General features: G+C 32.0%; 1 protein-coding gene across 1 annotated transcript in view; it reads left to right on the plus strand.

Annotated features, from left to right (window-relative positions):
• LOC127738780 (phospholipid-transporting ATPase ABCA1-like) overlaps positions 1-24,214 on the plus strand; it is a 42,948-nt gene that overhangs the window by 11,478 nt on the left and 7,256 nt on the right. The window contains exons 16-34 of the mRNA XM_052250156.1: positions 1,512-1,611; positions 1,829-2,037; positions 3,268-3,346; positions 3,755-3,868; positions 4,978-5,123; positions 5,902-6,044; positions 6,561-6,662; positions 7,208-7,314; positions 7,929-8,043; positions 8,323-8,509; positions 13,719-13,888; positions 18,607-18,784; positions 20,268-20,383; positions 20,590-20,740; positions 21,196-21,319; positions 22,254-22,389; positions 22,647-22,767; positions 23,367-23,548; positions 23,915-24,050. Of these exons, the coding sequence (XP_052106116.1) occupies positions 1,512-1,611; positions 1,829-2,037; positions 3,268-3,346; positions 3,755-3,868; positions 4,978-5,123; positions 5,902-6,044; positions 6,561-6,662; positions 7,208-7,314; positions 7,929-8,043; positions 8,323-8,509; positions 13,719-13,888; positions 18,607-18,784; positions 20,268-20,383; positions 20,590-20,740; positions 21,196-21,319; positions 22,254-22,389; positions 22,647-22,767; positions 23,367-23,548; positions 23,915-24,050 (2,616 nt within the window). The remainder of the gene's footprint in view (positions 1-1,511; positions 1,612-1,828; positions 2,038-3,267; positions 3,347-3,754; positions 3,869-4,977; positions 5,124-5,901; positions 6,045-6,560; positions 6,663-7,207; positions 7,315-7,928; positions 8,044-8,322; positions 8,510-13,718; positions 13,889-18,606; positions 18,785-20,267; positions 20,384-20,589; positions 20,741-21,195; positions 21,320-22,253; positions 22,390-22,646; positions 22,768-23,366; positions 23,549-23,914; positions 24,051-24,214) is intronic.

Genomic DNA, 24,214 nt, shown 5'->3' on the forward strand with positions numbered 1-24,214 from the left:
ATCTTCGAATGAGTGAATTTTTATACCACTCAGTGTAAGTTTCCTCGTATAAAAGATCTACATTAATTTTCTGTTCATTCTATAAAATTTCTCTTAAGTAAACCATGGAAACTTGATTGATATATATTGCCTCATATTTACATTTATCAATTTGCCAGATGTGATTTGGATTTCACTATTTGTGAGTAAAAAAAAATCAGGTTGAAGAATGTACACTTCAAATTTTCATCATTTTAAGAATTCATTAATTCATTTTACAAAATAAATATAGCAAGATGTGGTATAATTGCCAACGAGACAACTCTCCACATGAGACCAAATGACACAGAAATTAACATCTATCGATCACCGTATGACCTTCAACAATGAGCAAAACCCATACCGCATAATCAGCTATAAAAGGCCCGAAATGACAAATGTAAAACAATTCAAACGAGAAAACTTACGGCCTAATTTATGTACAAAATAATGAACAAAAACAAATATGATACATAGAAACAGACGACAACCACTGAATTACAGGCTCCTGACTTGGGACAGGCACATACAGAATGTGGCGGGGTTAAGCATGTTAGCTGGCACTCAACCCTCCCCCTCACCTGGGACAGTGGTGTAACAGTACAACATAAGAACAAACTATAAAAATCAGTTGAAAAAGGCTTAAATCATCAGATGAATACAAACAGAAATACATATAACAAAAACACAAAGTGGACGTGGCAGGGTACTTATACATCCCCACAACAAAAAGACACTAAGTACTGCTGTGAGAATTCTCGCAGTTACTGACAACTAGTTCAAAGTCAATAACAACTAATAAAAAAATTATGCATCTAAGACTAAAATATCAACCAATACACATCCAACATCCAATGAATTAAGTGTAAAGATGTCATTAACATTCAGAGAAAAACATGACCGTGTGCAATGCCAAGATGCAGGTATCGACAGATTGTAGAGCCATAAATGTGCATATGTATATAAAAATAATATTTAGTTTGATTTTAATTTACTGATAACAAAATCAATACTTATACCAAAAATGACAATATTCAAAGATCTAATTACAGTGTTGAATTGGTAACCTTTTAGAATAAGTTTATTTAAAGGATCAATAAGTTTACCCGGATCGTATATAAATTTCTGTGCTCGGTAAACAACATCTCCGTAAAAATTAGGATGTGCTATCCCGTTTCAAATAAGTTTTTTACAGATACAACCAAACTTCAAAACCAAATCTTTATATCTATAGAAGAATTAAGTAAAGGTTTTAAGTAATTTGTGGTAAAGAAATCCCTGACTTAATAATTTACCATTATTGATGCATGAAACTTTCTTTTTGTAATTGTAAGACACAAACTTGCTTGTATAAAACGTAAATATGTAACATCCCATATTAATAAAACATTATTAACCTCAAATGAATTATATCAGGTACCTTGTTTCAAATATGAAATTGAAAACCAGGTGTTATTTGCTTTTGTTTTTGATATCTCTCTTTTATATTTCAGTTATCAGATATACTTGATGAAGGATTTTTGGAAACAGTAGAGAAATCAGAAGGGGAAGCTACTCTTCCTTTACCTGTAAATGGTCCAAGAATAATGAGAGGTAAAAGCTTATTAAACTTTAAAAATATGTTTTCTTTGTTTGATTTGTAATTTGTGGAAATCTTGTGTTAATTGCAAACAATTACCCAGCTTATGTTTAAGGTGGATAGACATTTTTTTCTGAAAAAAAAAAGAGTTATATATACATTTTCAAAACTTACTGAGTAAGTTGTCATAGTTATTTTCCAGATTAATAATGCTCACTGCTTCTTTTACAGGATATTCAAAGAAGAGAATAACAGCTTTTGTGAAGAAGTATATCAGGAGGGCAAAACTTGTAGAAGATAATTCTACAGAAGTAATATTTCAGCTACCTCCAGAGTCTGCCAGGGATGGCTACTTTGAGATGTTATTTGAAATGTTAGAAAACTGTCATGAAGACCTAGGAATATCAAGTTATGGTATCTCTGATACTTGCCTAGAGGAGGTATTTTGATTGTTTGAATTTGTTACTAAAAATGGCTATATTCTACTTGTTTTCAGACACATAATTTTGGCCTCCCCTTACTTCTTATTTTTAGCTCACCTTTCCAAAGGAAATGTGAGCTTTTGCCATCACTTGGCATCCGTCGTCATCCGTCTTGTGTAAACTATTTCAAACATCTTCTCCACTGAAACTACAGAAACAATTCCAACTAAAGCTGAATGATTCTTTGGGTATCTAGAATAAAGTGTATGTTTTATTTTCTGTTTCGTCAAAAAACACGGCCGCCATGGCTAAAAATAGAACATAGGGGTAAAATGCAGTTTTTGGCTTATATCTAAAAAACTAAAGCATTTAGAGCAAATCTGACACAGGTTAAAGTATTCCTTAGGTCAAGGTCTACCTGCCCTGAAATAATCAGCCAAATCGGGTATCTGATTTTTAGGTTATTGCCCCTGAATTGATGATTTTAAGGAAATTTTGCAGTTTTCCGTTATTATCTTGAATATTATTATAGATAAAGATAAACTGTAAACAGCAAAAATGTTCAGCAAAGTAAGATCTACAAATAAATTTTGTATGACCGAAATTGTCAATTGACCCCTTAAGGAGTTATTGTCCTTTAAAGACAATTTTTCACAATTTGTTCATCTAGTTTGCTTACTTTAAAAAATCTTCTCCTTTGAAACTGCTGAATCAATTTCAGCCAAACTTGGGCTGAATGAGTTTCAGAGTATCTAGTATAAATTTTGTATTTTATTTCCTTGTACGTCAAGAATCAGCCACTATGGCTAAAATGAAACATAGGGGTAAAATGCATTTTTTGCTTTTGAAGAAAATATGACAGATACAAAGAACATTTAAATGGCATTTTTAAGCCACTCATTAATATATATTGAAAAGCAAAAATAATCATTGATGAAAGATTTAAGCAAAAAATTACAGGTGAACGATTCAGGCTCTTGAGAGCCTCTTGTTTAAGAAATTAAAGTGGTTTCAATTTCTATTCTAATTGAGAAAATAGTACTTGATTATTTTATGTTATAATCAAAATCTTGTCATATTGCAAGTGAGATGATTTTAAAAAATGTTTGATATTTGAATTATAAAAACGACCAGTAGAAAATACTTTGTAAAAAAAAAAAAAGAAACATACATGTTAAATTTACTTATTTTTTTTGTGAGAAAATATTTCTTTTTTAGTTGAATTCCATAATTATTTTGCCTTGCTAGGTGTTCCTGAAAGTGGCAGAGGAAGATGATGACCATACTGATGAATTTAAAAGACAAAAGTTAGAGGAAGCTACTGATGGCAAGCTTGTTCAAATATTTATTTTATTGTTAATTTAAAAATGGAAAAATTATGGTGGATAAATAGCTTTACATGCAAAGAATTTTATGTAACAAAATTTCTTTACAGATATTTAAAGGGAAAAAATGAATCCTAATAAAACATGAAAACAAATAGGATAGATTTAACGTGTTTTTTATATATTTCCTCTGTTACTTATACTATGAAAAGCACATTCCATCAACTAGACAAATACAAAGATTGATCAATGATGTTTCTGATATGCCGCATGAAGGAAATAGTACATTAAAAAAGCCTATTATTTTTTTATTTTGTAAAGTATTCATTGTTGGTGTAAAGTTTTCTTTCTTGTCTTATTTTTGAATAAAAATGCTTTATAGAATTATTGTTTCATTCTCTTTTCAACAGGGGGAAGAATAGCTAGGCCAGTTACACAACTCAGCTTTAAAAGAAATAAGAAAAGGTCATTCTTAAGAAGTATTTCTGAAGAAAATAGACTGGGCACTGATGAAATTGAAATAGGTACAGTATTTCTAAAAAGTTTTTAAACAATTCATTAAATATCTTATAAAGGAACACTTATAAACAGTCAGTTTGGAAAAAAGGGATAGGATTTTTATATACATGAAAAAAAACTTGTCAAAAGCACAAACAATAATATATAAAAGCTTTCCAGCCTTTCTACATTTTTATGGTTATATAAATGTCTCCAAAAAAGAATTGTAAGAGTGTTGATATATGGTTTGATAAAGCACTTTCATGAAACTCACTTCTGAAAGCCTGAATCTTAAATTACAACTGAATAGAAGTTATTTCCCTTGTTCGCTGCAGTGCAGAGCAATAGTGAGAAGTAAAAGAAAACTATGTGCTACTTTAATTTACAAACATTTCAAGCTTTTTAATCAAGCTTTATCACATGTATGTTGGAAGGCAAAAGATCATTTATAATTTGTAAATTTATATGAACCAAATATTGTCTTTAAATCAACAGGGATTTAAAACTGCTAGTCATTGAGTTTCATTCCTGTTATGCAGTTATAAAAAAATACTGCCCAAACCTACTTCAAATAGTTTTAGAATAAATTCATGATTCTCTTAATTTTTAGGATTCTCAGTTCAATTTATAAAATATATTTTCAAATTTTATTTCCTTACTCTTATTAGGCAGTGGTTACCTAGGTTTATGGTACATCTCTATATACCTTTGATAAAATGTTCTTTTACATTTGAAGTTATAAAAAAACTTTTACATTACAACCCTGTTACATTACTATCTGTTGTTTCTCCATGGTCATTGTATCCATACCTTGGTATCAAGTAGTCCATTCATTTCTTGGTCTTTTTTTCTAACATTTAGTTTAATCTAACACATCAACATGAATTGTGTCTAGGTAACACATTGAGCGTTTAATCATTTTAGTTTGTTGTGGACTACCTACAGGTTTAATTAAAATTCAATCATTTTAAATGCAGAAATATGGATTTTATTTCCTAAATATTCTATCTGAAAATCTTGAAAATAAGTTTTTTGAAAAAAAGTATTGTCTCTATGATTGGTTTACAGGATAAGGAGGAAAATATTGATAATCTTTTTTTTTCTAGACGATTTTAATGATTTAGATTTGTTTTAGATGTACCAACAGAAACCAATGAGCCATTTACACATAAACAAGATGAGTTAGCCACTGGCTGTTTGTTATGGTGGAAGCAAGTATTTGCAATCTTCCTTAAAAGATTCCAACATTTCAAAAGAAGTAAAAAAGGTTTTGTTTGTGAGGTACAGTATACTAAGACAGTAATGAAAATGCTTAAAAAATAGGAATCGCTCAAAATACAGCACAGTACAATAGATCAAAACTCAAATGAAAAACTCAACAAACTTACAAGCCGATCTACTTATACATGAGTATGTGCAGTTAGACCATCTTTAGCATTAATGAAACTAAATATACAAAAATGGAAGAATATCAACAAAAAACAGAGGAATTAACAATTCAGGGAAGTCTATCTTGACAATTTATTCAATCCATGCAATGAATGTATATTTCATTTTTATAGAAATTCATCCATCTGAAACAAAAGTTCCTATCAGAGCAAAAATGTAATTGAAAGGTCATTTGGTAACCTGTGTAAAGGATTTTTTTTTTGGAAGACCTATCCATCAACAATTGGTTTAGGTTTTCTGTGATATCTTTAACAACTCAGAACTACAAGGCCAATTTCAACAGAAGTGTAGTGAAATAGTCCATCAATGGACCACTTCTATTTGTATGTCTGTTTACCTCACCTACCATCCATAATCCTAAATATGTAGCAGTAATGTTCATCTAGATTTTCCTTTACATGTTCTTTCAATTCATTGATTAATTGTTTGTTCTTTAATGTTAAGTTATTGACCATTTAATGTTGTGAATTTGAAACAGAATTTAACTAACTAAGAAGGTAATGACAACACATAAAATTAATTGATTGAATGGTATTACATATTTTTATAAATTGTTTGAATTATCTTGTACATTTTTCATTTTTATAATCTGGTTGATATATTTATACAGATTGTTATGCCTGCATTATTTATCCTTATTGCCATGTTATTTTCTGAAACGAACCCTCCGTATTCGGACCCTCCACCATTAGAGATTTACCCTTGGCACCTGATACCAAACAAAGGAGATCATCATCTATATATGTTTTACAGGTAAATACATTTTTATAAGTAACAAAAGTTGTTGAGCAAGATTTTTTAAATACTGTCATAATGCATACATTCAGAAGTTGTAAGCATTTTAGCAGTTACTAAGAATTAATTAAAGGAGTTGTGGGGTATATGTCAATGAGACAGCAGCCCAACATCAAGTAAAATCAAAAGACTTTTGTTCAGCTGTAATTTGCCTTGAAATCGTAGAAAAGTCATGAGATGATTGTACTCAACATTATAAATCTACTTATGATAAAAAAAGATTTAAGAAAAACAAACATTAAATAAGAATTGATATCTTTAGTAGTAGTTTCTGATGACCATTGCAGCACAACAACTGAGGTGAAATATACCATTAGCGTTCTTCCAATGGATGTAAATGAAAGCCATTATGAATTTATATGAATAAGAAGGTTATTTAAAGTCATTGCATGACTTGCTGTATAATTTAATGATTAACTTTGGCATGAAAGGTATGATTTAAGTTTTAAGTAAAATGTTTTTCTTTATTTAAAGTAATGACAGACCAGGCAGTCATGTAGGAGACAAATCTGAGGATGTTTTGTTATCTAAATATGGTATTGGTAACACTTGTCTGAGGGACTATCAGTCAAAAAGGTAACTTTAAAACTGTTCAACCTGTTGATATACTTGCACTTATAAGTATTTAGTATGAATAAATGGGGATGTACATCAGTTAAACAGCAACCAAACAACAAAAACCCCAAAAGACCTTTAAATGCCTTCATGATAGACCACTGTCTGTACCATGAGTCAAGCTGGTCCCAGCCAAAGAGTGAATGAATTAAAAAGGGAAAAAAATATGTTTTAAGCACCAAAATTGTTATAAAGGACCAAACAGATTAAGATTTAACTACAGGCAACGTTTAATGAACTTTGTGACTTTGGACATGCACATTAACATGTAGCTGAGTTAAACTAGGTTTTTCAAGAACTCAACCGAACTCCATTTTACATTCGATAGTTTGGAGGAAAATAGGTATACATAGTGTTCACAAAGAAATGCAATATGATGACAAAAATTAAAATTGGATAAAGATCCAGTGAGGCATATGTAGTTTTATAACCCTATAAACTGACTTGATACCATCAAAACATTTTATTTACAAACTTTTCTATAAATGTGTATAATTTATTTATAGCCTTCCATGTGACCAGAATTTGAATATTACAGACTTTACAAGACAGACAATGAATACAAATACAGTAGAATGTTCTTGTTCATCTGGAGTACAGGAATGTCCTGCTGGTATGTATGTTTTATTGTGTGGACCCTTGATACCTGGTTAACTGATATCCCCTAATGGACTTATACTGCCATGACTTGTTCTTTTTTGGTAATTTGATTAATGTAGGAAAAGAAATCCCCCCCCCCCAAACCCCCCATTAAAAAAATTAAAAATACCATCAAAAAGCTTTTGTCTAAGTGCTATATTATGTCACACAAAATGATCTGTTATTATGTGATATATTTATTTGGTCCTTGAACTTTATTTCTGAGCATTCCTACTTCTGTTTAGGGGTAGCCTGTTCACCTGGAGTGGGTTTGAACCCGGCCGGGTCAAACCAAAGACTTTAAAATTGATATTTGCTGCTTCTCCACTAAGCATGCAGCATTAAGGAGAAAGACCAAAGACTCGGGGTCAGAATAATGTGTCTGGGTAAGGTGACAAGTCTTCCTGCGGACTGTTACCTTGTAAACTAGCACGTGAAAAATCCAGTACAGCGTGTCGGTCAAGTACAAAGCATGGCTAACATTCATATTATATTAACATCTTCTCGTCCTGAATATGCATATTAATTTGGACGCTTGAAGTTAAGCAGCCGTCTATCATCATCATCATCATCGTATTTCTGTTGCAGAATTGCCTGAGCCTCCAGAACAGATGTTGTATTCCAGTGATTATCTGTACAACATGACAGGAAGAAACATTAGTGATTGGCTGGTTAAAACTAATTCCAGATACATGTCTCGAAGGTATGACGTGAAATACAATTATTGGCATAAAGATATTTGAGTATTAAGAAAATAATCACTACCTTTTATAAAATTTATAATATGGATAGTATATGACATATGATGTAAACTATCAGTTTTGATTGCAGGGCAATTATTAACTTGTGAAATCTTCTACACAGGTACTGTTTATAGTGTTTCCAGTACTAAAATTTGTTTACTTTTTATTTTAATCAAATGTAAATAATGTAGTGTCTAAGAGTCAATGTAACTGCCACTTAATTGTATTTTATTTTACAGATATGGAGGTCTATCCTTTGGTTCAGAGATACAAGACAGACATAATAATAGTGAACATGTCTCATCTGTTTTACAGTCCCTCCTAGAGCTTAATCTCACTGATCATAAACTGGTGTATCAACATACACAGATTTGGTCCAAAGTCATGGAATTGAAGAGCCATTTCAATACAGAAAATATCAACAAGGTAATTTGAACTGTGTGTGGGCTGATATACAACTCTTACAAATTATCTAATGATTAAAATCTTACTACCAAAATTGAAGGTTTTTTTTTCATTCAGTAATCAAAATCTTGTATATCTGTTGATAAGATTTACAGCAGAACTATTATTATATATAAATTTATTATCTGATAATTAAGTCTCCCAAACGAAGTTTCGGAAGACTTATTGTTTTTGCTCAGTTCTTATTAAGTCTCCCAAACGAAGTTTGGGAAGACTTATTGTTTTTGCTCAGTTCTTATTATTATTATTATTATTCTTCTTCTTCTTCCGCCGCTTTTAAATTTGAACTTGTCCGCACCCGTTCTCCAAAACCGCTTGTCAGATTAACTTAGGGTTTCACAATATGTTAGACTAACATGTCTAGTGGTGCAATCAGGGTTTTGTTTGTGCAATGGGGTTTATAAAGGGGTACTTTGAGGGGCAAAAAGAAAAGAGGGTTTTACTATAGAACCCTATGGGATTTTATTTTTTAAAATTTTCAAATGATTATAAATTGAAAACCGTTTGTGATAGACACAATCTTTTTAATTGAAAATGTTCTTAATGATAAAGCCAATTAAATGAAATACAGGGTTAGTCCCCAGGGGTCACCCCCACCCCCTGCCATTTAAGAAAGTTCTAATACCTTGTAAGTGGTCAAGATCCCCACCCCTAAACTATATATATTTTGGTTTGTCATGCTAAGATGGTTTGAATGATATACAGGGTTAGTCCCCAGGGGTCATCCTGACCCCCTGCCATTTGAGAAAGTTCTAATATCTTGTAAATGGTCGAGATCCCCACCCCTAAACCATATATATTCTGGTTTGTCATGATAAAGCACATCAAATGAAATACAGGGTTAGTCCCCAGGGGTCACCCCCACCCCCTGCCATTTAAGAAAGTTCTAATATCTTCTTAATAGTCAAGATCCCCACACCTAAACCATATATATTCTGGTTTGTCATGCTAAGATGGTTCGAATGATATACAGGGTTAGTCCCCAGGGGTCATCCCAACCCCCTGCCATTTGAGAAAGTTCTAATATCTTGTAAATGGATTCCCACCCCTAAACCATATATATTCTGGTTTGTCATGATAAAGCACATCAAATGAAATACAGGGTTAGTCCCAAGGGGTCACCCCCACCCCCTGCCATTTAAGAAAGTTCTAATATCTTCTAAGTGGTAAAGATCCCCACCCCTAAACCATATATATTCTGGTTTGTCATGCGAAGATGGTTTGAATGATATACAGGGTTAGTCCCCAGGGGTCATCCCGACCCCCTGCCATTTGAGAAAGTTCTAATATCTTGTAAATGGTCGAGATCCCCACCCCTAAACCATATATGGGTCATTATCAAAAAACATGCAAATTTCGATGAAGTAATATTTGGAAAAACGATGTCATTGTTTAAAACATTTAAATGTGTCCCTCTATTCTATAGTATGGTAGCAACTATTTTCAGAAATATGCAATGGGAAAAATGAAGGGTTCCCTTCAATTTTAACAATTTTAGGTCATCCTTTGATAGAATCGTGTCAATGGTGTTACCAATTTAAAACATGCATTTAGGTACTAAATATTATTGTTAAACATCAAACAACTGTTCCAATTTGTTGTTAAGGTTTAAATTACTACTTATTGACATTATTCCTCTAGCTATACATTCTTTTTAAACATAAATTTCAGAATACATTGCCGTAAAATAGTTGGCTCTCCTAATTATGGCTGTTGTAAATACTAAAAAATACACTTAAATTGAATATATGTATAATGTATAAGATGAAATGATAAGAATATGCTTAATCCTTCGTATACAACCTAAAAACGCTTTCATTTATGAATAAAAATTAAAAAGTATCGCATTTTTATATAGTAACACCACTGACTCTTCAGTAACTCCAATGACACAAAAGTATCACCATTGACAACACATTTCAAATGTTACTTTTATAAAGTACTGAACACAAAACAGAGAACACTGAGCAAAAGAAAAAGAAGAAAAAATAATTCTTAGGCTTAAAAATCTCAAATTATATAACATAATATCAATAACTAAAAATGTCAGTAGTGTTACTAAATAGTGTCATTGGTGTTACCAGCATACACCAGTTTTTGAAAACTTTGTATATGTAATACATGATATTGTTAAAACATTGTTAAATAAGTATTGTTTGTTATAAATAATATGATGTTTCGCTTGTTAAACATGAAAGAAACACCAAAAAATGCTGATTGTCATAATATATTCAGTGGTGTTACTAAGCTGGTCAATGGTGTTATTTTATTAAAATGGTCTCACCACTGACAGTAACACCATTGATTTTCAGGTGTATTTTAAGGTTTAGTTACAAAATAAGGGCTCCATTCCCCTATTTTATATGGAGTTCCTGGTGCATGTTTCTACAATCAATATATTTCATAATTCAAAGTTCAGGAATTTAAAAAAAAAAAGATTTTTATAAGGGTATACCATGGACACTATTTTCAATTACGATATAGCTTGTACTTACTTTTAATATTTTTTTACTAAATTTTCAACATAAATGTTTGTTTTCTTTTGCATAACATGCTTACAGGTAACATTGCTAAGGGAGACACTATTGTAAATGCTGAAATATTGAGAAAGATAACTCTCACCCTACCAATTTGTCTTTTGGTTACACCATTGACTTAAAAAATGAGACTTTTCCTTTTGGTTAAATTTTTTATTATAAAACCAACATACACCTTCCAAATCATTAAAAAAAAAATTGTATGTATCAAATGCAATAAAAAGTGATAATTTCTAATAACAAATGATATGAATAATAGCCCTATTTCAGGTCTGAAGGGATTTATAGTAAAAAATAACAGTTGATTCTGGCTATATCCAAGGGTTTGAGAAAAAATTAAGAATGTTTTTAAAACATTTCATACTGTAAACTGTGTATAGTGTATCACAAAACATTCATATCTTTCATATGCAATAGTTATTTTGATACATTTTGATATAGTTTCATGTCTTTTGACTTGAAAAGACCAAATAACATAGTTTTGCATGTTTTTTTGATAATGACCCATATATTCCTATTTGTCATGTCTTGAACATTTGAATGACGTATATGGTCAGTCCCCAGGGGTTTCCACCACCCCCAATGTTCTAATATCTTGTAAATGGTTGAGATCCCCACCCCTAAACCATATATATTCCTGTTCGTCATGTAATGAACATTTGAATGACGTATAGGGCCAGTCCCCAGGTGTTCCTCCCCACCCCCCAATGTTCTAGTATCTTGTCAATGGTCGAGATCCCCACCCCTAAACCATATATATTCTGGTTTGTCATGCCAAGATGATTTGAATGATATACAGGGTTAGTCCCCAGGCATCATTAATGCATATAACTTTACTGGACCAAACCAATTTTCACTGGACTTTGCCCAATGTCAGGCGACCCTGGGAATTACGAATTATGGGAGCTTCGTTTGGGAGACTTCGTAACAGCATCCTGTTACAATCATTTCTTGTTATTATTATTATTATTCTTCTTCTTCTTCTTCTTCTTCTTCTTCTTCTTCCGCCGCTTTTAAATTTGAACTTGTCCGCACCCGTTCTCCAAAACCGCTTGTCAGATTAACTTAGGGTTTCACAATATGTTAGACTAACATGTCTAGTGGTGCAATCAGGGTTTTGTTTGTGCAATGGGGTTTATAAAGGGGTACTTTGAGGGGCAAAAAGAAAAGAGGGTTTTACTAAAGAACCCTATGGGATTTTATTTTTTAAAATTTTCAAATGATTATAAATTGAAAACCGTTTGTGATAGACACAATCTTTTTAATTGAAAATGTTCTAAATGATAAAGCCAATTAAATGAAATACAGGGTTAGTCCCCAGGGGTCAACCCCACCCCCTGCCATTTAAGAAAGTTCTAATACCTTGTAAGTGGTCAAGATCCCCACCCCTAAACCATATATATTTTGGTTTGTCATGCTAAGATGGTTTGAATGATATACAGGGTAAGTCCCCAGGGGTCATCCCGACCCCCTGCCATTTGAGAAAATTCTAATATCTTGTAAATGGTCTAGATCCCCACCCCTAAACCATACATATTCTGGTTTGTCATGAGAAAGCACATCAAATGTAATACAGGGTTAGTCCCCAGGGGTCACCCCCACCCCATGCCATTTAAGAAAGTTCTAATAACTTCTAAGTGGTCAAGATCCCCACCCCTAAACCATATATATTCTGGTTTGTCATGCTAAGATGGTTTGAATGATATACAGGGTTAGTCCCCAGGGGTCACCCCCACCCCCTGCCATTTAAGAAAGTTCTAATATCTTGTAAGTGGTCAAGATCCCCACCCCTAAACCATATATATTCTGGTTTGTCATGCTAAGATGGTTTGAATGATATACAGGGTTAGTCCCCAGGGGTCATCCCGACCCCCTGCCATTTGAGAAAGTTCTAATATCTTGTAAATGGTAGAGATCCCCACCCCTAAACCATATATATTCCTATTTGTCATGTCTTGAACATTTGAATGACGTATATGGTCAGTCCCCAGGGGTTTCCCCACCCCCAATGTTCTAATATCTTGTAAATGGTTGAGATCCCCAACCCTAAACCATATATATTCCTGTTCGTCATGTAACGAACATTTGAATGACGTATAGGGTCAGTCCCCAGGGGTTCCCCCCACCCCCAATGTTCAAGTATCTTGTAAATGGTCGAGATCCCCACCCCTAAACCATATATATTCTGGTTTATCATGCCAAGATGATTTGAATGATATACAGGGTTAGTCCCCAGGTATCACTAATGCATATAACTTTTCTGGACCAAACCAATTTTCACTGGACGTTGCCCAATGTCAGGCGACCCTGGGAATTACGAATTATGGGAGCTTCGTTTGGGAGACTTCGTAACAGCATCCTGTTACAATCATTTCTTGTTTTGAATTGATTTGCAAAAAAGGAATTTGTAAACTGAACATTTACCTTGAGTTATTTAGTTTTATTTTACTTTAAATGCAGTTGCACAACCAGAAATTGTTTAAGGGCTATTCTATGACGGATCATAGAGTATTAGAACTACAGAGTTTTCTTTTAAACCAAGGTGGTGTTTGGAGTTTTAATGCTGATTTATGTACATTTTAATGCAAATGATTCTATAAAGCAAAACATCAACCCTCATTAAAACATTTTAGGTTTGGTATAACAACAAAGGCTGGATATCAGTGGTTGCTTACATGAACTTGATGAACAATATTATACTCAGGAGTAATCTCCCTTCAAATGAGGATCCTTCAGAATATGGAATCACAGCCTTCACACATCCTCTGGCTCCAACTAAACAACAGACACAACAACAAGCACAGTAAGTAGAGAGTTATCTCCTCTTAATTCATCTATGCTTTTTTAGCTCACCTGCCCTAAAAGGCCAAGTGAGCTTTTCTCATCACTTGGCGTCCGTCGTCATCTGTCGTCGTTAACTTTTACAAAAATCTTCTCCTCTGAAACTACAGGACCAAATTTAACCAAACTTGGCCACAATCATCATTTGGGTATCTAGTTTAAAAAATGTGTCCGATGACCCAGTCCGCCAACCAAAAAGGCCGCCATGGCTAAAAATAGAACATAGGGGTAAAATGTAGATTTTCGCTTATATCTCTGAAACCAAAGCATTTAGAGCAAATCTGACATGCAGTAAAATTGTTCATCAGGTCAAGATGTATCTGCCCTGATATTTTCAGACAAAACAGAAAACCAATTGTTGGGTTGCTGCCCTTTAAGAAAATTTTGCAGGTTTTTATACGACCGCAAAAAAATTTTGTGGTCGTATATTGGTATGACGTTGGCGTCGTCGTCGTCGTTGTCGTCGTCGTCGTCGTCGTCGTCGTCGTCCGGCGTCGTCGTCCGAATACATATTGGTTTTCGCACTCTAACTTTAGTTTAAGTGAATGGATCTTTTTGAAATTTGACCATAAGGTTAAATACCACAAAAGGAAGGTTGGGATTGATTTTGGGGGTTATGGTACCAACAGTTAAGGAATTAGGGGCCAAAAAGGGGCCAAAAATGAGCATTTTCTAGTTTCCAGACAATAACTGTGGAACGGTGTATGGATCTCTCTGAAATTATACTACAAGTTTCCATACCACAAAGGGATGGTTAGGATTTCCTTTGGGGGGTTTTGGCTCAAACCGTTTAGGAATTAGGGGCAAAAAAGGGGGAAAAACAAGGTTGTCCTGGTTAATGGACAAATACTTTAGTACAAAACATAATTTAAAGCAGTGTAAGGGAGATAAATCAAATACATCATTGAAATTATCTCCCTTACACTGCTTTTAAATTATGTATAAAGTAATGGTTAATGAACAATAAAGATAATCTAAAACAGTGTAAGGGAGGTAATCCAAATACAACGTTTTGGTTACTTCCCTTACACTGCTTTTAAATTATGTTTAAAGAAATGCATATTTATAAAGGAAGACCAGTAAAAATATCTGCAAATGTTTTCATCTTTTTTTTTTACAAAAAAATCCATATGAAAGATTTGACACTATATTTTTATTAATTCTATTATAAAATAGATTAAGTTAGCACTATGGTAAATTTAAATGGGTAATTATGGTTGCCAACTCCATTGGAAATTTGAATTGAGATTATGACCATATCTTGAGGGAAAGAATTTTTTTTGGGGGAAAAGGGGGGGGGGATAAAAAGAAATTGTGGGGGGCCAATTTTTTCTCATTTCAGATTTCAGAAATTAAAAAGAATTATTCTTCAAATATTTTTTTTTTTTCAAATTTCAAATATTGAAAAATTTCAAGAAGTAATCTTTAATTGCACAGTATGGCGCATTAGATTTGTAAAATCTTTGATCACATTTATTTATTTGTTATGCCGAATCTAACAGTGTATTTAGATTTTCAATTTTGGGTCCAGTTTTCAAATTGGTCTACATTAATGTCCAAAGGGTCCAAAATTAAACTTTGTTTGATTTTAGCAAAAATTGAATATATGAGGTTCTTTGATATGCTGAATCTAAACATGTATTTAGATTTTTGATTTTTGGCCCAGCTTTCAAGTTGGTCCAAATTGGGGTCCAAAATTAAACTTTGTTTGATTTCAACAAAAATTGAATATATGGGGTTCTTTGATATGCTGAATCTAACCATGTATTTAGATTTTTTATTTGTGGACCCCGTTATCTAATTGGTTCATATTGAGGTCAAAAGGGTCCAAAATTAAACTTTGTTTGATTTCATCTAAAATTGAATTATTGGGGTTCTTTAATATTCCAAATCTAACCGTGTATTTAGGTTTTTAATTTTGGGTCCTGTTTTTTAAATTGGTCTACATTGAGGTCCAAAGGGTCCAAAATTAAACTAAGTTTGATTTTGACAAAAATTGAATTCTTGGGGTTCTTTGATTTGCTGAATCTAAACATGTGTTTAGATTTTTGATTATGGGCCCAGTTTTCAAGTTGGTCCAAGCTAGGGTCCAGTATTTAAACTTTGTTTGATTTCAACAAAAATTGAATATATGGGGTTCTTTGATATGCTGAATCTAAACATGTATTTAGATTTTTGATTATGGGCCCAGTTTTCAAGTTGGTCCAAATTGGGGTCCAAAATTAAACTTTGTTTGATTTCAACAAAAATTGAATATATGAGGTTCTTTGATATGCTGAATCTAACCATGTATTTAGATTTTTTATTTGTAGGCCCCGCTATCAAATTGGTTCATATTGAGGTCAAAAGGGTCCAAAATTAAACTTTGTTTGATTTCATCGAAAATTGAATTATTGGGGTTCTTTGATATGCCAAATCTAACCGTGTTTTTAGATTTTTAATTTGGGTCCCGTTTTTTAAATTGGTCTTCATTGAGGTCCAAAGGGTCCAAAATTAAACTTAGTTTGATTTTAACAAAAATTGAATTCTTGGGGTTCTTTGATATGCTGAATCTAAACATGTGTTTAGATTTTTGATTATGGGCCCAGTTTTCAAGTTGGTCCAAGTTGGGGTCCAAAATTAAACTTTTTTTGATTTCAACAAAAATTGAATATATGGGGTTCTTTGATATGCTGAATCTAACCATGAATTTAGATTTTTTATTTGTGGGCCCCGCTATCAAATTGGTTCATATTGAGGTCAAAAGGGTCCAAAATTAAACTTTGTTTGATTTCATCAAAAATTGAATTATTGGGGTGCTTTGATATTCCAAATCTAACCGTGTATTTAGATTTTTAATTTTAAGTCCCGTTTTTTAAATTGGTCTACATTAAGGTCCAAAGGGTCCAAAATTAAACTTAGTTTGATTTTAGCAAAAATTGAATTCTTGGGGTTCTTTGATATGCTGAATCTAAACATGTGTTTAGATTTTTGATTATGGGCCCAGTTTTCAAGTTTGTCCAAGTTGGGGTCCAAAATTAAACTTTGTTTGATTTTAACAAAAATTGAATATATGGGGTTCTTTGATATGCTGAATCTAACCATGTATTTTGATTTTGGACATTGGACCATAATAGGTAAATTAAAAAAAATTCAAGTTCTTAGACCACATTCTTTCTGTGTCAGAAACCTATGCTGTGTCAAATATTTAATAACAATCCAAATTCAGAGCTGTATCAAGCTTGAATGTTGTGTCCATACTTGCCCCAACTGTTCAGGGTTCGACCTCTGCGGTCGTATCAAGCTGCGCCCCAGCGAAGCATTTTATTGTTATTATCTTCAATATTATTATAGATAGAGATAAACTGTAAACAGCAATAATGTACAGCAAAGTAAGATCTACAAATAAGGCAACATGACCAAATTGGTCAATTTACCCCTTAAGGAGTTATTGCCCTTTATAGTCAATTTTTAACAATTTTTTGTAAATTTTTGTAATCTTTTACAAAATCTTCTCCTCTGAAACTACTGAGACAAATTTAACCAAACTTGGCCACAATCATCATTAGGGTATTTAGTTTAAAAAATGTGTCCAATGACCCGCTTACCAACCAACATGGCCGACATGGATAAAAATAGAACATAGGGGTAAAATGCAAGTTTTGTCTATTATTTTTTGAACCGTTATAAATAGAGAAAATCTGAAAGAAGCAAAAATGTTCAAAATAATGAGCTCTACCAATTGTCCATATACGTCAAAACTGTTAGTCAGTTGTTGCCCATAAATGACAAATTTTACCATTTTTTTCATTTTTGACTATCATCATGAAAACTATATTTAGAGAGAAACATTTTTTTTTCCGTTATGCCTTATATGATTTAAATTATAATAGATAAATAAACACTTAAAATCACAAAAATTATCAGCAAGGCAAGATCTATCAAAAAGTCAAATTTTGCCTATATAGTAAGTAGACTGTCACTCTTCATAGGAGTGATTGCCCTTAAAACGAGGATTTTTTTTACCCTCTTATATGTTTTGAGCAAAAACTAAAGAAGATAGAGAGAAACTAAACAGACTAAAAGATCAGTAATACAAGATCAACAAAATAGAGATTTTTTTCATGAAGTCTATTCTCATCTACAATGTCGGAGAGTGTCCTTTGTTTGATATGCACATAGACCAAGGTGAGCGACACAGGCTCTTTAGAGCCTCTAGTTTCTTGTCATGATAGATTTTTAAATCATTGGAGATCAATTGCTAACATGAGAACTGAAATGTATACTGAGGTTAATTTTTAAAAATGTAGTGTGTTTTGAAATGTTCTCTTCTAAATGTATTCTACTTATTTTGCCATTACACTGATATAAAAATACTGTGTTAGTTATGTTATTTTCAGATTTAACAACATTGCTGATTAGGTAGTAGCTATTTGTATTATATTTGATGTTTTTTTCAGATTTAACAACAAAGGCTGATGTAGTTGTAGCTATCTGTATTATATTTTATGTTATTTTAAGATTTAACAACAAGGCTGATGTAGTTGTAGCTATCTGTATTATATTTGATGTTATTTTCAGATTTAACAACAAGGCTGATATAGTTGTAGCTATCTGTATTATATTTTATTTTATTTTCAGATTTAACAACAAGGCTGATGTAGTTGTAGCTATCTGTATTATATTTGATGTTATTTTCAGATTTAACAACAAGGCTGATATAGTAGTAGCTATCTGTATTATATTTGCTATGTCCTTTATACCTGCCAGTTTTGTAATGACTATGATAGAGGAGAGAGTGTCATATTCCAAACATCTACAGTTTATTAGTGGAGTCACACCATTTGTCTACTGGATAACAAACTTTGTATGGGATTTGGTGAGTAGATCTTAGTTGAATGCAACTTTTTGCTATGATATAAAAAATTTGGTAAGTAGGTCATCAGTAGGGTAAAAGAGTTGTACACTGGTTAACACTCTTCAAATGGTATTTGGTAATTCGATCATTGGTTGAGTACAACATTGAACAAAAAGAGTTGAAATATTCATAGTTACAAACATCAATAGAGTACAAAATTTATACACTGAATAACAAACTTTGCATGAACTTTTCTCATCACTTGGCATCTATCGTCTGTCGACTACTTTTACAAACAATTTATCCTCTGAAACTACTGGCCAATTAGAACCAAACTTGGCCAAAATCATCATTGGGATATCTAGTTTAAAAAATGTGTCCTGTGATCCCACCTACCGACCAACATGGCCGAGATGGCTAAAAATAGACGTATGGGATAAAATGCAATGTTTGGCTATTATCTTGAAAACCATTAAAAATCTGAAAGGGGCAAAAATGTTCAGAATGATGAGATCTACCTAATGTCTATGACATCAAAACTGTCAGACGACTTTTTATAGTAGTTATTGCACTTAAACGACGAATTTTACCAACTCTTTTGTATTTTTGCCCATTATCTCGAAAGTTATGATAGATGGAAAGAAACTTTAATAACAAAAATGATCAGCAAGTCAAGATCTACAAATAAGTCAACAAGTTCTAAACTGTTAGTTGACATCTTATTGAAGTTATTGCCCTTTAATGACGATTTTTCCCAATTTTTTGCACTTTTGCTTATTATCTTGAAAACTTTAATAGATAGATAGAAATTTAAATAAAAAAATGATCAGCAAGACAAGGTCTACAAATAAGTCAGTAAGACAAAAGTCGTTGGTTGACTCCTTGTTGAAGTTCTTGCCCTTTAGTGACGATTTTTCCAATTTTTCATTTTTGCCTATTATCTTGAAAGCTATAATAGATAGAAAGAAACTTTAAAAAGCAAAAATGATCAGCAAGACAAGATCTACAAAAAAGCTTCATGGTCGAAATCTTCAAGTGACTCTTTATTGGAGTTATTGCCCTTTCATAATAATTTTACAATTTTTTTGACATTTTTTGCTTATTATCTTGAAAGCTATAATAGAAAAATAGAAAATTTGAAAAATAAAAATAATTAGCAGGCCAAGATCTACAAATATGTCAACATAGCTGAAATTGTCAGTTAACTCTTGATACTGTTATTCTCCTTTCATGATGATTTTTACAAAAAAAGTGGCAATTGTTGAAGATGCAGGTGAGCAACACAGACTCTTTAGAGCCACTAGTTTGCTGTGTATTTGAGATCAAAAGTATGTATTATGACCCACAAATTAAATATTGATAAAAGTCATTTTTCTTGGTCATTTGTTGCCTGAAAACTTTGACATAGCAACTCTAAATGCCCAAGAACCAATGCTTTTTCTACTGGCATGGAAAATTGAATCAACAAATAAAAGATTTCACATTATAATCTTTTTATTTACAGATAAATTACACCATTTGTACTTGCTTGTGTTTGTTGATTTTCCTGGCTTTCAAAAGAGAGGCATACATCGGATTGGATAATCTCCCTTGTCTTGTATCCCTGCTATTGTTGTATGGGTATGTTGTAATCTGTGTACATTCTTTATGCATGTTGCAAAATTTAAAGTTCTTTTAAAAGATTATTCCTTATTTCACTGCATGCTTTGAGGTATAGCTGTTTTAAAATTCCAATTCTGTAATTTTTTTAAAATACATTGAAAAGTTTTTACACATATATGTTTTTTTAATGCAAAACTAAATCCAAGTGATATTAATAATTTAAGTTATGCCATGATCCCAGTGATGTACCCATTCTCCAGATACTTTAGTGTTCCCAGTACAGCTATGGTCATCCTCAAGTCGGTTAATATTTTCTTGGGAACAACTTCAACTCTAGCCATATTTGTTCTAGAACTTCTGGCAGAAGAAGATCAGGTAATTTATTGATAGTTTGATACTACATGTAGTATAAGAAGAAGTTAAAGGGAGGTTACAGAGTTTTACATTTTTTTGACTAATTTATGATTTGGAATTAAGATTAGGTTAATAATATTTGTAATTAAGTTATCAATATTAAACCCCAATTGGAACCTCTAGTTTTTTCCAACCACAATGTTTTCTATCTGTGTAATGATAATTGCACATAATTTCAACTGATATAAATAAAAATATTCTTGTAAATTTTTTAGCAAAAGTGATTACTTTATGTAATAGATTTGCATTACTATGAAACACATGTTATTCATATTTATGTTAAGCACTTCTGTTTGTTTTGTAAGAATAAATGAAAGAGACTTGTAAAAAGGTGAGAGATCTCAGAACTCGTACCATTTCATAAATATGCAATGAAAAAAAAATTTTGTAATGTTATTGACATGTTTTCATTGCAGACTTTAAAGGATATCAATGACAAGTTGCATGAAGCTTTATTGTTCCTGCCGCAGTTTTGTCTGGGAAGAGGACTTCTGGATCTATCTAGGAATCAGGTGTACAAAGATGCCTTTAAGAAGTTTGGTAAATATATTTAGAGAATTATAACACTGTGAGGTTTATTATAGTTTTGTTTCAGATTCTATGCATTTTCTCATAGATTGAAAAGAAAAACTTAAATCTCAAAGTGATCACATGTTTTTGTAAATTTTGTCAGTAAATTTAACATAATATGTTTAATAAGAAAAAAAATCCTCTCAGCACAACTTTGAATTGATAATAAGAAAAAGAAAATCCACTGCTATAAATCAAGTTTTTGTTAGGCTTATATGAATCATATCAAAAGTCAAATGGAAGATAATGGAGTTGTAGTATGATTGCCAATGAGTCAAGTATCCACCAAAGACCAAAAGCACAAACACAGCTTACAAAAAGACAAATGATCTATCTATGAGTACTTACAGTATCTGAAAGCTAGTTAGGTCAATTTCAACTAATGAATAAACCCAAATTTTCCAAAGCCAAAATATCAATCAGTACACCTCCAATAGATTTTCTGTTAAGACATCATATTTAGCCTTAGAAAAGCATGACCTTGTGTAATACTAAAAGCTAAGTATTAACAGGAAGAAGGACCAAAAGTCTTATCGATAGCAGTACATGTTTAGTTATGTATTAAACTATTGAAAATGAAATTAATGTTTTGCAGATAAAGACACTATTCAAAGATCTTACTACTATGTTTAATTAATAATCTTTAAAAAATATTGTATTTAAAGGACTAATAAGTTTAAATGGATCATATCTTAATTTACAAACTCAAAACTTTTGAAAAATTTTCATGTGATATCAAAGAATGTTTTTTAGGACTAAATGAAGTTATTTTCTTGAAGTATTTTGCCCTCCCAATAAGTATCAGTCAAGATGATGAATATTAAAATTGCACTTCTGTGATTAAAGATTCTTCAACTTATCCTTGGTTAATTGTTTAATATTGTCAATTCTTTGTTTGTTTCAGATACATCAGGAGCTACTATGAAGAATCCATTGGAATGGGAAATGTCAGGAAAGAACTTGTTTTCCATGGCCGTTATTGGAACAGCTTTCTTTATCATCAACATCTTGATAGAGTATAGAATATTTTACAAGAACAGGTAAGTTAACTAGTAACAGGGGATCATTGTATATATCTTATGTTGATATCAATGCAAAAAACCTCAAATATACATTTGTAAAATAACCAAATGGTCAGTTTTACTTGAATGAACTGAATGAAAAAATCAATAGGTGTTGACCTTAAAACCCTTCATTTACTTAGTTCCTTCTATAGTTTGGATTTGATTGTTTTTTCTTCTTCAAAATTTTATATATGAAAATGGCAAAATGAATGATTGATTAATTTATTATATAGAGAAGTGAAACCTCGACATGAGGAAACTGATGACGAAGACGAGGATGTTGCTAAGGAACGTATCAGAGTATTGGCAGGTGGCGCTAGTGATGAAATATTGACCATACAGAATCTAACGAAGGTTGGTTTGATTGTACAGGTGTTTTTATGCCTCACCTACGATAGTAGAGGGGCATTATGTTTTTCGGTCTGTGCGTCCGTTCGTTCGTCCGTCTGTCCGTTCGTCCATCCGTCCGTTCGTCTGTCTGTTCCACTTCAGATTAAAGTTTTTGGTGAAGGTAGTTTTTGCTGAAGTTGAAGTCCAATCAACTTGAAACTTAGTACACATGTTTCCTATGATATGATCTTTCTAATTTTAATGCCAAATTAGAGTTTTGACCCCATTTCATGGTCCACTGAACATAGAAAATGATAGTGCGAGTGGGGCATCCGTGTACTATGGACACATTCTTGTTATCAATTGAAAAAATTGCCGAAGTTTTCTGTGTGAATTTATTACAGGACTTTTAAATTTTAAAGAATATAAATATACTACAAAGTTATGTAAAAAGAATGGAGAAATATAAAAATTTTCATTCCTCATAAAGAATGGAGACATATTAAATCAGATTCTGTCGATAATACATATTTTCTGATTATTTTTTAAAAATTAACAAAACATTTGACGGTACAATCCTATTTTACTGATTCAGGTAATGTTATGATTTGAATTATTATTAGGTGTACAAGTTATCAGGCAGTAAAGGAAAGCATACAGCAGTAGACAGAGTTTGTTTAGGAGTACCACAGGGTCAGTGTTTTGGATTATTAGGTGTAAATGGAGCTGGAAAGACTACCATGTTTAAAATGCTGACAGGTGCCCTCAACATGACAGAAGGAAATGCTTATATAAAAGGAGAAAGGTAAGTGTGATTTTATTGTGGAATAATAAGGGGATTTGTATAAAATAGCCAGTGTAAAGATATACAGATTCAAAATTTTAGCTTAAAGAAAAAAACTTGTGGAAGTTTGCATTCTCACATGATAAAGGTTATTCTATTATAAAGTACAAAAGTTTTTTAAGAAGGATGTAATTGTCACCTTAAGTTTATAATTTTTTTTTTTTGTGTGATGCTGAAATATTTGATATTTCTTTTTTTTTGTGTGATGCAATAATATTTGATTTTTCTTAAGCATAAGTTACTATAGCTTTTTCTGAAAAAAAGTTTATATATGTTGAGTTTACAACAATTCATGCAACTTAGTGTTAATTATCCTTTTCTTTACAGTATAAAATCTAACAAGTTACAGAGAGATATTGGATATTGTCCACAGTTTGATGCTGTTGATTCTTTACTAACAGGAAGAGAGGTTCTCAAATTTTATGCTAGGTTGAGAGGAATACCAGAAAAAGATGTCAAAGAGGTAATTTGTGGTGGAATTAATATTCTGGATTTTTTTTTTACTTAAACATTAAGTTCAAATGTTTAAAAGTAATACTGTAGAAAAAGTTAATGAATATGTTTGGAAAAAAGAGAAAATTTCAACATTTCTTGTTTTCTGGTACATATCATTTTCAATATTGACAA

This window comes from Mytilus californianus, unplaced genomic scaffold (assembly GCF_021869535.1).
Source record: "Mytilus californianus isolate M0D057914Y unplaced genomic scaffold, xbMytCali1.0.p SCAF_1, whole genome shotgun sequence".
Lineage (NCBI taxonomy): Eukaryota > Metazoa > Mollusca > Bivalvia > Mytilida > Mytilidae > Mytilus > Mytilus californianus.